General features: G+C 34.3%; 2 protein-coding genes across 3 annotated transcripts; both read left to right on the forward strand.

Annotated features, from left to right (window-relative positions):
- Positions 1-6,412: 6,412 nt before the first annotated feature.
- LOC105793393 (uncharacterized) lies at positions 6,413-12,917 on the forward strand. 2 transcript variants are annotated; one of them, XM_052633096.1, is made up of 11 exons: positions 6,413-6,734; positions 6,852-7,037; positions 7,131-7,375; positions 7,481-7,565; positions 7,695-7,844; positions 8,096-8,232; positions 8,372-8,632; positions 8,744-11,304; positions 11,446-11,539; positions 11,824-11,904; positions 12,547-12,917. In XM_052633096.1, the coding sequence occupies exons 1-11, from the start codon at positions 6,587-6,589 to the stop codon at positions 12,628-12,630; spliced, it is 4,032 nt and encodes a 1,343-aa protein (XP_052489056.1). In that variant the 5' UTR covers positions 6,413-6,586; the 3' UTR covers positions 12,631-12,917. The 2 variants fall into 2 exon arrangements, with proteins under 2 accessions (XP_052489056.1, XP_052489057.1); XM_052633097.1 differs by having other exon boundaries at positions 8,825-11,304.
- A 962-nt stretch (positions 12,918-13,879) lies between these two features.
- LOC105770832 (uncharacterized) lies at positions 13,880-14,739 on the forward strand. The gene has a single exon (XM_012592186.2). It carries the CDS (start codon positions 13,936-13,938, stop codon positions 14,737-14,739), a length of 804 nt encoding a protein of 267 aa, XP_012447640.1. The 5' UTR covers positions 13,880-13,935.
- Positions 14,740-16,743: the final 2,004 nt, after the last annotated feature.

Below are 16,743 nucleotides of genomic sequence, written 5' to 3' on the forward strand. Positions count from 1 at the left end.
AAAATTAAACTTAAATTGGCCACAAGAGCATAATTAGGAACATTTTAAAGAATGGATAATATATCTATATGGCAATAACTTAACTCATAAATATAGAAGGATTGCATGTACGCTTTGTGCTATATGGGCAGCTAGAAATAAATATGTGCATAAAGGGAAACAATAGACAGAAGATGAAATTGTACGATTTATCTTAGGATATGTAAATGAGCTAGATGAATTAAATCGAAGGTTACTTGTCCGAAGGATGGTAGGCGAACAGTGGAGGCCACCGGAGGTTTCGAAAGTGAAAATAAATTTTGATGCTACTTTTCATAAACAAAGTAAGAAGTTATGTCCAGGGATTATGGTTAAAGACTCAAATGGTCAGCTTTTGAATTTTAAAATATGCCTTAATAAATACATACCGACAGCTTTCGCAGTAGAGGCACTTGTATTTGCTCAAACAACTCAATTCGGGCTAGATCTAGGAATTGAGAGGTTTGTGATTGAAGGAGATTCACTATCAGTAATATTATCATTTAATATTTACGAATAATATATAGTGTAATGATAAAATTTGATTTATTGATTAAATGGAAGAACAATTAAGTTCAAGTGGTAAGACCCTATAGTCAAGTAGTTTTAGAAAATGAGTTAACGGGACCTCGTTTCTATAAACAAAAAATATTTACAGAGTATTATTAAGGTTGTAACGAAACTTTAATGTTTAGATAGTTAATTAAGTAAAAAGACTAAATCGTAAAAAGCTGTAAAAGTTGAATTCTACTAACTAAAGGTTTTTAATAGCTATGAAAAAATTAAATTCATGGATTAATATTGTAAATATACCATATTATAAATGAGTGGGTGGTTGGTGATTTTTTTTGTTAGTTTATATGATATATTTTAGTATTAATAAATTAAATAATAAGTAATAAATAAAATAAAAGAAAGGTAAAAACATATTTTGTTATGTTCTTCTTCTTGGATGAGAGAAACCCCATTTTTGGAGCATGGAAGGTTCGACGAAACAATCTTTGATGCATGTGGGAGATTTTGAGGTCCGTTTTTAATAATTTTTATGTTCTTGAGATCGTTGCAACTATGTCCAACTAGCTCGTACCTTCGTTTTTGAAACTGTTAAAAATTTTGAATTTTGCCATTGATGAATCTTTGAGATTTTAGTTGTTAAATGATGAACTTATAGTATTAGTTGTTATTTATAAGTGTTTTGTTAAGTGATTTTTGATAAATTTATCGATTAAAGATTAAATTGTTGAAATAGTAAAAATACAAGGATTTAATGTTAAATAACAACAAATATGGGTTGTATTGGATGCTATCAACATTCGGCTAGTGTGGATTTTCAATAAAATTGGTTTATTTGCATGATTGGGACATAGGGACTAAATTGAATGAAAAGTTGAGGGTAATTTTATAAAAATGTCAAAAGGGACTAAATTGCATAAAATGAATTGTTTTTACTGTCTAAATTAATGAATTGAATGAAATTAGTAATTTAGATCGAGAACGAGTGGAAAATCGAGGAGAAGAGAAAATTACCAAATAGCCCATGTATTTAGTCATTGCTGCAATTTAGCCAGGTAAGTTCGTATAAACTAAAATCACTTAAATGTTGATTAAATTGAATATTTAATGTGTTGTTCTAATGTAAATGAATCAATATATATGATTATATATCGTTTTAATGCTATATATTGATTTATATGTTGATATGTTAATTGCTATGTAACTGAATGATGTAAATCCAACAATGTCACGACGATTATCGAGCCTCGTTTGAACCTTAGGAATCTGTAGGATACAAATGACATGTCATTAGGGTTTTCATGTTTCGAGTGCTGGTCTTGAATGTCATACCGATGGCTGAGGTCCTACATTTGTTGCGGATACTTCACAGCTCATATGAGTAGGCCCATTTCACAGCTCGTGTGAGCAATTATGTAAGAGAAAGGAAAGGTTACAGTTATATGTTTAGCACACTTCGTGTGAGCTATCCCGCGTATTCAATGGTATTCTACACAGTTCAACGGGCATGAAAAGGAAAGGAATAGTAAGTGTTTAAAAGAAACTATGTTATGTATTTATGAAAAGGGTTGAAATGGTAAGTTTCATTGAAAGTACGATATGTTAAGGAAAATGATGAGTTCAAATGAATTATATTCATGTGTAATGGCTTACCTATGTTAAATTCATGTGGATTATGTTTGAATATGCTAACATGTGTTGTTGATGATGCTCAGGCTTGTGCCATGGTTGAATTATATCATGCTTAATTGTAATGTTATATGTTGAAATGGTAAGTGTCCAAATAGAAATATGCTTATGTCCATGAAAAGGTTGTATGAATCAAAAGATATATTTTCTAATGAAATGGTTTATCATGTGGTTGATCCCAAAAGAGTTATGTATAAATGCACTAATTTGTGTATCGATGATGATGTTTATGCTTATGTCTTGTATTATGTAAAAGAAACGGGTAAGAAAAGGTAATGAAATGGCAAGTTCATAATTGAAATGTTATATGATCATATAAAAGATTGATGAGTTAAAGGACTTGCCTACATGTGAGAAGTATACTTATGTTATGAATGAATTTACTCATGTCATGGATAAATACACCAATTTGTGAATTAATAATGCTATTTAAGCTTATGCTAAATAAATGGAATGGAAAGATAAGTATATAAGTAAAGTGGTTCATAGTCTTATGAAAATGTTAATGATTGTGTAATATGTCTTATAAAATCCTATTATGTTATGAATGAAAAATATATGTGATGTTGATAGACTTACTCATTTGGGAGTTGATGATTATGTAGTTAATAAATCTTGAGGTATTGGTATAAGTTTATATTTAACCTATAAAGTTTATTATTGAAATGGATTGTTATGTTTAAAGTTTATGCGAACTTACTAAGCATTCATTGCTTACGTAATTACTTTCTTTTACCTTTCAGATTATCGGAAGCTCGATCGGTTTGGAAGGTCGTCGGAGATCTATCACACTATCCAACATAAATATCAGTAGTTTTGATGTATTGGTCAAGGTTATAATGGCATGTATAGGGAGACTTATGTTTCATGTTTGGTTGAATTCTAAATGTTGATTTTGGTATGTATATATGTTGGTTGTTTAGTACCATTTGAAAATGGTTGGTTTGTGTCACTTATGTGATTTTGATGCATAAGAAAAATGGTATGGCAAATGGTAAGATTATGTTGAAGTGGTATAGGTCAAGTTATGTTATGTTATGTTTTGATATGGAAATGAATTAGATTCTATGGATGAAATATGGTCAAGTATAGGTATCCGTTTAGGTCAATGTGTATGTTTGTATTTGAGGTGCCTCGTATGGCATATTGGTTGAATGGATTTGGTCTTGTGAATTGGACATTTTATGCATGTTTTGGTATGTTTTGATCTCTGGTCATGGGTGCAAATTGCTTGTAGGTACATGCTTGAAACGGGTGACGGAAATGGCTTAATTTTGGTCAATTTCTTATCTACACAGCCTAAGACACGGTGTGTGTCCCAGCCGTGTGAGACACACGGCCATGCGACACGGCCGTGTGTCCCTTGTAGGTTTTTAATGCATTCAAGTCAAACAGTTGCACGGTCTTGCACATGGGCGCGTGGCTTGGTCATGTGACCCAACTTCGAAAGTTACACGGGCACGGACACAGGCTGGGACACGGTTGTGTGTCCATATTTCGATTATTACACGGCCTGAGACACGGGCGTGTGTTTTAGCAGTGTGACCTTTGCAGTTTAATTTTTCCAACTTTTTCCTTAATGTTTCAAATGTTTTAATTTAGTCCCGAATTGTTTCTAAAGTGTTTCTAAGGCCTCGAGGGCTTGATTAAGGGACGATATGCATGTGAATGAATAGAATATGCTATGTTTATTGTAATGTTCGGAAATGAATGTTTTTATGTTACGTTTATTCAGTAATGCTCTGTAATTCTATTTTGGCAACGGATACAGGTTAGGGGTGTTACAAAAAAGTTGCAATCAGATAATGAAGATAATTCTGAAATGAGTGTTTATATATCTAGTATTAGAATTCCAACTTCTGCTTTTGGTGCATGTCAGTTTAAACATGTATCAAGGCAGGCAAATAAATGGGCACACGTCATTGTTGAACAAAGATTAAAAGGAGAAGGAGTTACTTATATGCAAAATGGACTTTTGAGAGTGGTAGAAGTGGTGGTAGATGACGATTGTAGGGGGTGTCTATTTAAGAGTGGAGGAGTGAGTTGCTGTAGCCACGAAAAAAGGGAGGATGTAAGCAGTTTCAAAAAAGATCTAGATGGTTTTGACACCGAAATGTTAGCGATGGAGGGACGACTGTGTAAAGGAGTGAGATTTGAGCTTTTCTTGTAGTTTAATAGTGGGTAGGGAAGCGAAGGTGCCTTAGATTCGAGTTGGTTCCCAAAAAATCAAGCTCTAGCAAGGCATTTGTCAGGCGTTGAGGTGCCTCCGGTGGTCTGAACCTCTATTCTTTGGTAAATGGACGATCATGCCGGGGCCTAGAAATGTTGGATGCTGCTTTAATTGAAAGTTTGATAGTCTAAAGGCTGGTTGCTGTTTAGGAGTATATTTAGGAGTGATTGTTTTTTCTTTTTATTGTGAAACTATTTTGAGTTTTTAGGGTTTTTCCGCTGTTTTGTTTCTTTATTATTATTTAATGCAAGCCAACTGTTATCCTAAAAAAAGTTCATCCTTTAATTTTTTTATATTTGGGGCTTACATAATATATTGGGCCTACAATATTTTATTATTAATAATTTTCGTTAATTAGTTAATTATGTTCATTACCTGGTTTTGAATTGAATTATTCGTTAACCGAAATTTCAAAAAACCTTTAATAAATCCTCGATTTAATTAAATTCAGTGGTGGACTGATTAATCGAACTAATTTGATTCAGTCAATTAATTCAATTAGAACCAAATTATACACCTCCTAATTATATTGTGACAAGTGTAACACCTCTCACCTGTCTCGATGTATGGTACAAATGTGAGGTGCTATCGGGGCATTTTAAAACTTAAATAAAAAATTTTATTTTCAATAAAATACCATTTAAGACTTTTTATAAAAAAATTATAAAATCATTCTCAGCATTTAAGAAGGAATCAAATGTGATTTGAAACCCTTTTAGGTCATTGAATACTTTGGGGGCACAACGAAATCATAAAACAAATAGTCAAAGTTCATTGGCTTAAAATGAGGTTGTTTGAGCTGATAAAAATAGTGGTTTTTATCATAATTTATAACTTTAAATCATTTTTATAAAATCATAATCCGAGTTTGAGGCAAATAAAAGACTTTATTATATTAAAGTGGTTCAAGAATGGTCGAAGGTGTGTGACTTGGATCTTGGCACTTGTTGCTGCACAAGTCCTAAGTTGTGACGATACAAGTCATTGACATTATAGCAATTGGCTTTCTGTTGGACTTGTTGTGATACCATTAAGGCCAGGTAATGATACTTGGGCTTTTGGAGCTGAAAATTGACTCAAAAACACCTTAAAATATGTCTAAATATATATCATTTCCATAATTTATTCCTTTAAAATTGTCCTTTAAAATATTAGCCAAGTGAGCCCAAAAACCCAATTCCAACAATTTCAAGCCCATAATTTAAAATATTGTGGCTAGTTAACATGATCAAAGTTCTAATTGTCTAAATTTATTATTTGAAAATTATCCTTTAAAGGGGTTGGTTCACCTGTGACGGTTGAAAAAGCAAAGTATTGGATGAGGAGGAAGAGGAGGAAGGAGTAACAGAATTATAATGTTGGGGTATATTGCTTAAGGGAGTGAAAGTGAGAAAAAAAACCCTTTCAACATCATGTGTTAGGGTATATATAGGGGGAAAGCCCCTGCCTTGTAGAGCCATGTCACTGACAATATGAATGGTGATTCGTTTGTGTGGTCGGCCAGGTGACAAGTCTGTTATATGTTTATTTTCGTTAAGTGCATTACTACGTAGGCCTGCTCTGACATTTCTTTAACGGATGGTTTAATAAGGGAGTTAATAGGCGATTAAAGGCGAATTACCTTCTTGTAAGTGGTATGATGTTTACGGGTGGTAACCATCCCAACAGCCATTTGTAGGTGCACCTCAAATTGTTCCTCGTGTTGCGGTGTCTAAGTTGGGCAGGGTATAACATAAACCAAATTAAAAACATAATAAACCCAAAAAAATATTGACATTTGAACGTTAAACACCACATAGATCATGCTGGGAGACAGAGCGGTAAAAAGGGCGAGCTGAGTCGGCCTGGGTTGTTGACATTTATGGGTATTTATGTAATTCAGCATTAAGCCCAGTCACGTGATCATTGATATCATCCTCGTTTTGGTATCTGTCATCCCCTTCCCGCTCGTCTTTTTAAATTTTACTCAAAAAAAAAAAAAGGGTCCAAAATCCAAACCCTGAGTTTCAAATTCATGCTTTATCAGTTGAAAACTTCAGTCTACTTGCAACTTGTAACTGTCAAATCTTCTCCAATCATTACATTTCCTCATTAATTTCCCAGGAACTGATCTTCCTTTGTGAGAAAAATTGACAAATGGAGGGCGACCTCTTGGAGATCTCTGAGGAAGACAATGATTCCTTGCTTTTACAGCACCAGCAAATCCAAACCGATGTCGTTTCCAGCTTTGACTCTTCCTTTTTCTCTTGCTCCCCTCTTCATTTCCCTATATCCAATCCCACAGGTCACTTCCTTTTTTTTTTTTTTTGTGTGTGTGTGTGTGTGAGTGTGCGCGCGCGCGCTTTGGTTACTCTTTGTTTTGGTAGATTTCGATCTAAATTTGAATATCCTAATTTTGCAGATGTGAAAGCGCGATGCCCTACCTTTTCTTCCAATATTAACAAAGAGAATATCAGCAATACTGAGACTAAATCTGAACTTCCAAAGCTAAGTTTGGAGCCGCATCATATGAAGAGGAAAAAGAAAGTTGGAGGTTATAATTTGAGAAAAAGTTTAGCTTGGGACCGCGCTTTCTTCACTGAAGAAGGTATTGCACATTTTCTTACTTTGATTTTATTTTGGTATTGTTAATTAAAAGAATGAAATTGATTCTTCTAATGTAATTTTTCTTTTGTGTTAGGTGTTTTGAATTCAACGGAATTATCTTTGATTAGTGGGAATTTCAGTAAGTTGAGTGGTGAGAAATTGTTGACTATAGAGGAAGAGCCGGGAGAATTGTTATCCGGTGATTCATCTGATTTGCAGGCACTTGAGAGTAATTTGTTTAAAGAGTTGCCATTAAATAATAGTAATGCGAAAGAGGAAAAAAAGATTGGTATTAGTAGCCTAAGGCAGAAGAGTTCTGGTTCAGCCTCTCGTTTCATGGTTGGTTAGATATTCTCCAATGTATATGCATATAAAAGTAGCTCTAATTTCTTTCCTTGTAAGTTGAAAGCAATTTTTGATTATGTTAACTATGAATTTGGTCAGGTGAAACAAAATGTGCTTTCAGATCATGACGTTAATAGAAGTGGTTCTAAGCGTAGCGGATGTCCAAGGCCTGTGATGTCTTCTGCATATCCTTCCTAGTTATGGTTTTGGTGAATTGTTAAGAAATCGTGGCTAATTTTTTTGAATGCTTATTATCTTTACTTTTTCATTATCTATACTGATTTATTGAAGGGTTTACCTTGACTTTCCCTCACTCCTAAAAGACCTGCAAATGTGAGCACGACAAAAACGGCTGTTAAGGAGCCAAAAGTTTCTAAAATACCTGCTCCAAAGTCAGAGTCTTCAACTGCCAGGAGTTCTCCAAACTTAAAAAAACCAAAGCGAAATCAGAGTGCTCCAGCAGGTAATAGGGCGTATAATTGTTTTCTGGAATTCCTCCTTGGTTTGTATTTGTCATGTTAAATTAACTTTTTTGGGTTAAAGTAACCTATACATTTGATAGTTTTGCACCTTTCCGTAACATGATTATCTTTGTTTCTTTTTCACTCTGTTGCACTTCCATGGTCTGATACGTGCACAACTTTTGGATTTATATTTCACATGTGTAATATGAAATTTGATATTTTTTTTGGGTTGGTTTCTTTTCTTGTACAGCGGTCAGTGCCCACAGAAGCATTGGATTGGCGGTTTCCAACAAAAGTACTAAAACTACTCAAAATGATGCAAAATCTAGTCTTTCTAGTAGATCTCAAATCACAAAATCCTCCATTATACAGCCTAAAAGAAATATGGTGAGACTAAAGCTTTTGAATGTCATTGTTTATGAAATTTTTTGGGAACTAAATGATGACTAGCAATTTTGTGGTCCTTTGCCTTCCTTTTGAAACTAAGAAACACTTCTTATCTTCAATTTCTCTTTTTTCTGCACAGAAAAGCTCTGGATTGTCAAGTCATTCATCAGCCCTATCACAGAATCCATTGGAGAACAAGGTAGATAATGGCTTAAAGGTCAACAAAGATCCTGTTGTGGCTTCTGGTCATGGATCTATAGATAAAGAAGCTGGTTTCAACAAAATTGCTTCTCTTCCTGAAAGTGTTTGCCATATTGGTGGAAACACTCAATATGCAAAACAAACTGTAAAACCATCGGGCTTGCGGATGCCTTCACCATCATTGGGATTTTTTACTCAGGTATGCTAATCTCACTTACGTCAACAGTAAATTTTGATGTATTTAGGATTTTTAGAAGTATCAGTGGAGGTTCTCCCCTTTTTATGATTGATTCATGATCTTGTTTTGCAGTCAAAGATTAATGCTTCACATAATATACAAAGCAGCTCCCAACAACGCAATAACCCAAAGTCTAATATTCCTAATTTGCAGAAGCTTGGTGTCTTAAATTCTACTTTTGAGATCTCCACTCCATCTATGAAAGTACATGTAGTGGCTAATGATGTAGCAGCAATTGCTAATGCAAGGATGTCAAGCATAGAACCGTCTGTTCCATCGAGTTCTAGTTCTTTATGTGAAGACATCAGACCCGATTCTAGAACAAGTAAAATCCCAAGGATGGCAGTGAGGGTTCCTTGTAATTCTTACAATCATGAATTAACTAATAATCAGCAACAATTGCACGCCACTGACAGTGATCTTAAGCAGCAAAGTGAGAAAGTAGAATTTCAGTGTACTGATGACAAGTTACTCCTGCAAAGCGAGTCCTCTGAAGAAGTGAAATTAGATTGTAAGGGAGAAGACCTTGTTATCCCCAGAAGTCTGTATCACATTGGCAGTGAATTTAAAGATCCCCATTTTTTCTCTTACCATGGCCTGCAGGTAAAAAGTGCCTTGAAGGCTGATAATGCTGGCAACCAACTTTCAGGAAATGAACAGAATAATTCGTTGACCAAAGATTTTGATCTCCTTCCGCAGTTGCATTCTTGTGATGTGAATAGTAGTAACATACATGGTTCTCCAATATTAAACAGTGACCGGATTAGCATTCATAACAGGCATGAACATTCAAGCAAACAAGCTGAACATGCAAAACCTTGCACCTTTGAAGATGATCAGGCAAGCAATGAGAATGAGAGACCACATATTAATAATGATGGTGCCTTGGTCAAGGAGGGAGAACCTTTAGAAGAATTTCTTTGTTCCGACAGTGTGCAGAATAAAGGTATCTGTCCAAACGTCAGAGATTGCAATGCTAGTGAATTGGAAAGGAATGATGGTTTATCTCGTTATGGGGGCAGAATTCAAGGAAATGATGGTTCTGTTGGGGCTAATGATTTAAATGAGCAATCACATGTAGCAGATGCACAAAAGGATTCTTTTGAATTTGATTTATCTCTTGAAGGCAGCAGTGGTATTCTGAATGCTTCAGAAGCTGACAACCAGCACACACATGTCAATGATGTAACTAAAAAAACAGTTCAACAGCTACCACTTCCTGATCCATGCATTGTAGTAGAAACATTTTTCCAGGATAATTATGAATCACATTCAACTGATTGCTTATTACATGGAGAAATCTTCTCTTCTGAAGAGTTGCTGGCTGAAAGCAATCTTCGACATGCTAAAGGTGTTGCCGGTCAAAGGGGATTGGCAAATTCCAGTTCTCCATGTGGAATTCCACCTGCACTGCAGAATTGTGTTCATGAGATGGCTGAGTGCCTACATGTGGAGAAGGAGCCCTCAATTTCTACTGATTCACAGTGCAACCATGACATTGAGCTCCTTTGTGAAGCTACTTCATCTAAAGGATTAGAAAGGAACAAGGAAGACCAGGTAACTGGAGCAATAACTTCTTGTGATGTTGATGTCAGCAATGACTATCAAGGAAGTGGCGATCTAGGTATCAGAGAGATGGATGATTCCCATTCAATATCCCCCCTTGGCCTAATAGATGATATCATTGACCTTAAAAATGTTGAAGGCAATCCATATTATTTGTCTGCAAATTGTAATTCTACCATTTTAGAGCCAGGAGAAAAGATCACTTGTAATTTTGATGCACCCGCCATGCTTACTAACTCATCGCTTGATAAGCAAAATGATTGTGAAACTATTGCCCAAGATGAGGTGATACAGTCCTCCTGTGAAGATGGTAATAACTTCCAAGAGAATCAGATTCTAGAGGCATGTAATTGCCTTTTCTCTGTGGAGGGACAACTTTTAGAAGAGTCCAGACATTTTGATGGTAGTGACAGTTGTGCAGACATTGGTCCCAGAGACAAAATTGTTATACGAGCAGTGGAAGGTCCTGATCCGTCTCAGGTGCAAACATATGAACCATATGACGACTGTGCTGATGGAGGTAATGAGACGGCTAATGGATCTTTTTGGAAAGATGTATGCTTACAGTCCTTCGATGGTGGTCTTTCATTCGATAGCTGCAAAACTAACCTTTTCACTTCCGCAGAAACTAGCAACTCTGCAGTAATTGAGAATTTAAATAAACCTCCTGAGCTTCAAAGTGATGTCACTGTTATGCCAGAGCAAGGCAAATTTGGATTGTGGACTACTGAGGAAATATCTAGCCATATCAAGATTACGCTGTCAGATGACAACTGTGATGCTTGTAATGATATGACCAGGCCTTATAATGAACAAAGTGGCCAAGTAACCACTTTGAATGTAGAGTTGTCCTCATTGAGTGAAGATCAAATTTCTGGAGCAGGAAATTCGTGCAAGTTACAAGCATTTTGCTCGTTGGATGAGGAGCCAACATCCTCTATCAACACGAGTCACATTTCTTCAAATGGAAGTTTATTACAGGAAGAAGTCAACAGATTGGAGAATGATGTGCCAGAGGAATCAAACAGTTCAGCGATCCCTGTGGAAGCTAAGGGCACAACTTTGGTGTAAGCATCATACCTAGATCAATCTCTATCCACATTTTTCCCTATCTCTAATCATAGTTTCAGTGAACTTCTATGCTTATTGAGAAACTTTGAGGTGTCATAATTTCAAAAAGATGCTCAAGTCTGGCTTGTTGATGGCAGTGACACAAAACAAGTTGCTCCTGTAGTAAGGCCCCCTTTGAACGCTGTTCCATTTTCAGATGAATGGTTAGCTGCATTTGAATCTGCTGGAGAGGTAAACTTTTCATAGTCCTGTTATTTTGTGAGGTTGAAGACATGAAATTACTTTTATCATGAAGTACCATGATCAAGTGTATTATTATTAAGCAGTTCCGTTTAATAACTAATCAATTACATAAATTGTAAGATGAGTATGAGCTCTAAAAAAGACATTTTTTGCTAATTTAGCCTTTCACTTCTTCTAGTTTGATTGGAAAGTAAGTTTATAGCGGAAGAACTAAGGTACTTTTAAGAATATGTGTTTAGCCAAATTTAATACTGTCTATTTTTGTCACTCAGGAAGTTTTAACCATGAAAAGTGGTGCTGTACAAAATTCGCCTAAGGACAAATCTCTACCCGAACCCAGCCCATGGTCCCCGGTACACTTCAACTTCCTTTTAAAGCTTACAAATGCAATTCCGTGTTACCTTCTTCTTCTCTCTCTCTCTCTCTCTCTCTCTCTCTCTCATGCAACATTGCTTATTAGTTAAGGACAAAAAATCTCTTCCAACCTCGGATGTTCGGAGTGGGTATGTTAAAGCATTTTGAATCATATTTTTAGTCCTAGTATACTACAATCAGGCAGTAATCGAACTTTTTTTTAATTACATGTGCTGGATATCTATTTCTGAAATATATTTGGTTATTGTTATAGGGTATGATACTCAAATATGAAAAAAAGCTTATATAAAATTGAGTACACTAGATTCTATTTGACATATATGTCCAATATGCACCCCAAGTCCAGGTTACATAGCTGAGAGTTTAAACCTTGACGTGCTCTAAATTTTTTTTTTATTATTGTATGCTGTTTAAGCATCTTGTTTCCTAGTCAATGTAGAGGAATTGAGATTATTTATGAAGGAGAGAGATGATACCAACTCATTTCCAGTGATACTTTTCACATCTGTTCAGGGGTTACTGTGAATATTGTATCTGTCATTGGTCATAGTCATGTTTTGGGACCTAAAATTTTCACTTGTAATGTACAACTAATGCCAAAAATGTGATGTGATTTTCAGGTAAGAAAGAAAAACAATCAAAAGATGGGCCCGTTTGACTGCACAAAGTTCACCAACACAAATATCCCGCCTGGTTTTGAATAACAGAGGCCGAGAGGTTCCCCTAACAATTCTTTTCTATTTTCTTCACTGCTAACAGAAGCCACAATTGTGTACTATCACGCAACACCTAACGAATATTTTGAAGGCTTTAGGCAAATATAAATGCCAGAATTCTGGCATATTAAAACAGCGAAAGAAAGCTTCCAAGTTCTTTGACCATAATTCGTCCAGTTTAAGGGATTGTCAACTTCACCTTAATTTGGCCACTACCATTTCTTTTATTTACTTTCTACTATTTATGAAAGTATTACTGATTAATATGGATAAAATGTAGTAAAAGCTGATCTTAGAAAATTTTCTACTTTCCTAACAGTAAATTATTCTTGTTTGGAACAAAAGGGTAAAGAAAAGTTCAACTTGAAATATGGAGGCTTTTAAAAGCAAAAATCTGTTGTAATGAAAAGTTGCATATGTTGTTGAATTTCATTTTATGAACATGATATAATTAAATAAATATATTGATTAAAAATTTGGTTCATCATGTCTTTTCCATTCAAAATGTTATGCAATCATATTTGGGTGCATTAGCAAAAGCAAATCTCAAAGGCAACTGTTTTAACTGATAATTAGGAAATCTTAATTAGTGTACAAAAATAATTGAACTTTTATATTATTTATATTTAACAAATCAATCTTTAAATTTAGAAATATAATTGTATTTGTTATTTAGGTTAAGTTTTGACTTTATTATATCGATTAAAATTATTGATTTATTTTTAAAAATAATATCAACTCTTTTTGAGAATGAAAGTATTGATTTTCAATGCTTGATTAAAATAAATTTTTACATTGAACAAATAGATATTTTAATTTCACGAATAGGGCATATAATATAAATAATATAAAAGGTTTATGTAAGTATGAAAAAGCTGTTTAATTAATAATATCGTTTTCAAAGTTTAAATCTAACTTCTCACTTTAAAAGTGCATTACACTCAACCCTTGCCGGTGGGTGGTAAACAAATTTCATGTTAATATTTTACCATTAAAAATATTTAATATTTTAAAAATGAAATTTCTAAAACACAAATGTTTTTAATTAAATAGTAAAAGATGGGAAGTACAAATTCTGGCCTTAATTTTTACCCAGGTTAAGAAAAGTGCACCGCCTTTCTTAGCACTTGCTTTTATTATTATTTCATCAATAACGGTCAAAAGATTTTCTTGATTTCTTTCTTTCTATAAAAGTAGTTCAATCTCTTCAACTCTCGCTCTCTTCTTTTGGTTTTGGTTTTGTTTTTTGCCTCCCAGTTAATAATCTCTGTTTGTTCAATCCAGTTGGACGCCATGGCATTGCCTGTAGAAGAGCTTACCCTTAAACAACTTCAACAATTTCACAACATTGATCGCATGGCTTATTCTAGACTGGTTTTAACCCTCCGTTTCGACCCTTTCCCCTCCATGAAGATCGTTGCCTTTTGGAATTTTCTTGAAAGAATCGGCTTCAAACACTTCCTTCACAACCTTCTACATTTCTCCGATCCCATGATTTTTTCTTTAGCCAAAGAGACCCTCGTCTGCTTGGAATGCTTGTTTTGTTCCCCGCAAGAAATCTTCCCTTGGGTCCATCTCGATTTCCCGGAGATGAACAAACTTGTTGGTCAAGAAATCTTGCTGGGTTTTCTTTTCAAAAACAGGGAAACCGTTAAAGGGATGATTGAGGACTTCGTCAAGGACGTGTGCCAAGTAGCATTTATGGATATAGTTGAAGGAAACTTGGGTTGCAAGCCATCTTCAAACCCTGACTCTGAATTGGATTCTCCAACTTCTGATGATGGGGGAGACAATGGGGAGCTTTCCACAGACGATGGTAAGGCCAGAGTTGATTCAGAAGACAGATCATTGTTTATGACATTCTCTAGGGGACATCCGGTTTCAAACCAAGAACTTCACGGTTTCATTGTGGGGAAATACGGCAAATGTGTGGAGGCAATCTATATGGATAAAAACCCGAAGCGGTTGTTTGCTTGTGTCGTCTTAAGGTCACACTCTGACTTGTCTAGGATTCTTGGGGGTCAGAAACTGGTGAAGTTCTTCATTAATGGCAAACAAGTTAGGGTTCGAAGATTTGTCCCCAAATGTAGGAAATAGTCCCAATCCACAACCAAACTAACAGGTTAGCACTAGTTTTGTCCCTAGAGGTGAAATCATTACTACGTTCTTGTACTAAATTAGTCATAGTCTTTAAACACTGATTTGTTGATTTATGACAAGGTTTCTAGGAAGAAGGGGAAAAAAAAAACACAAAATCAAGAACATCCTTTTATTGTAGTTTGTCTGTCTGTGTGGTCATAAATTAGTGGGAATTGACCAGATTTGTATCAGAAAATCCCCGGTGGAGTGGTCTTCTTCACATCATACTAGCTTATCAGTAGTTATATAGTAACACTTTTATGTTCCATATTGTGATGTTGTGTAATGCTTGTCCATTCAATTGTACCCCAAGTTTATCTGTTTCTTTAATTGAGCAGTAACGGCAATAATATAAGATAAATCCCTAAGCTACTAATAACAATGGCCCAAAATATGTTGATTGGTGTTGAGTGCATGGATCCTATTGCCATTGGGACTTTTGAAGTTTATGAGTGCTTTGAACATCACATTGCTAAAGTGCCCTTTGTCTGCAACTCCTGCTACATTTCATTCTGGGTCATCTCTGCCATTCCAATCCATACAAGGATTGATTATTCACTACACTTTGTGGTATGGTGAACATTTTTTAATATAAAAAATTTAAAATTCAATAGATTAAGGTTTGAATTAGTGATAGAAAAGCGAATCAGGTCAGCTGGTTTCATCGGAGACCGCCACGACTGACCACACTTCCAGTAATATATATGAAATGCACAATTTAAGTCACAACCCAAAATTGGACTTTTTTATTAAATAAAAAAAATCTGGCCCTTTATTATATTTTAGACTTTCTTTAACAAATTTTGTATGATTTTATAATTCAATTTTAATAAATTTCATCCAATTTTTTTAAACAAAGGCCAGAACGAAGAATTAAATTTATTCATATCAAATAATCTCATGAAGTTCCAAATCGAATCTTGGAATCATTAATTAAACTTAGGGCTGAGTAAAAAACCTATTAAACCGAAAATTGACCCAAGCTGAGATATTTGGACAGTATAGGGAATGCAAGTATAAAAATCGTGGTTATCCGAAACCAAAGTTGATAATGAGTCGGGTCGAGGGAAAATTTTAAGTTCATTTTTTAGGCCCGGGTCTAGCCCGAAAAATGGGCCTAAAATTTTGCCCAAACTCGACACAAATAAAATGCTAAAACCCGAGCCTGGCCCGCTCGTATTAAAATTTTTTATATTATTATGTTATATAAAAATAAATTAAAAAAATACAATATATCACACCAAAAACATTAAAATGAATGTTTCCCAACAAATTAAAAATAAATTTTAAAAAATCTTTATACTTAAATAACACTAATATATGTGCAACTTAGCAAGTAAATGCCTCTAAAATAGTAGAAAAATTAACAATAAAACAAGAGTATACAATATCCAAACAATAACAATAAAATAGTGTTAATATAATAGCAAAATCACAAAAAAACAGTGGCAAAACAACAACAATTTTTTTTTTCAAATTTGGGCGCAGCAAAAAAAACCTATCCAAGGCTCAGCCCATTTAGAAAATGGGCATTATGTTTTTGTTTAAACCTATTTTTCGGACTTATATTTTTATCCAAACTCTCTCTCTTTTCGGGCGGGCCTACTTGAAATCATACCGAATTTGTTTTTTTATTTAATATATAATTGATGTTAATTTTTTATGATATAAATAAATATTTTATATTTAAAATAGTGAAAATAATTAAAATTCTTAAAACTTTTAAGAAATATTTATGAAAAGGCATTAAAATTTTATCAAATAATATTTAAAAGTCATAAAATAAATCTCATTTTATAAAAAAAAAATATGAAAAAAGAAAACCCGAACTGAATATAATGAACAGTTACAAAAATGAAAGAAATTGAAGATGTAGGATTAAAAACAAACACTGCGTGATCAAAATAGTGAAATAAAAAGTTTAGGCCTCTAAAATAAATTGGCCCAACATAGATAAATTTA

This window comes from Gossypium raimondii, chromosome 7 (genome assembly GCF_025698545.1).
Source record: "Gossypium raimondii isolate GPD5lz chromosome 7, ASM2569854v1, whole genome shotgun sequence".
Lineage (NCBI taxonomy): Eukaryota > Viridiplantae > Streptophyta > Magnoliopsida > Malvales > Malvaceae > Gossypium > Gossypium raimondii.

Bases quoted from the DNA above. Each gene is read 5' to 3' on its own strand.
- LOC105793393 (XM_052633096.1), top strand. From the start codon at position 6,587: ATGGAGGGCGACCTCTTGGAGATCTCTGAGGAAGACAATGATTCCTTG. The intron at 7,376-7,480 runs GTTGGTTAGATA...GAATTTGGTCAG, and splicing joins GTTCAGCCTCTCGTTTCATG to GTGAAACAAAATGTGCTTTC. The intron at 11,540-11,823 runs GTAAACTTTTCA...TTTGTCACTCAG, and splicing joins CATTTGAATCTGCTGGAGAG to GAAGTTTTAACCATGAAAAG.
- LOC105770832 (XM_012592186.2), top strand. From the start codon at position 13,936: ATGGCATTGCCTGTAGAAGAGCTTACCCTTAAACAACTTCAACAATTT.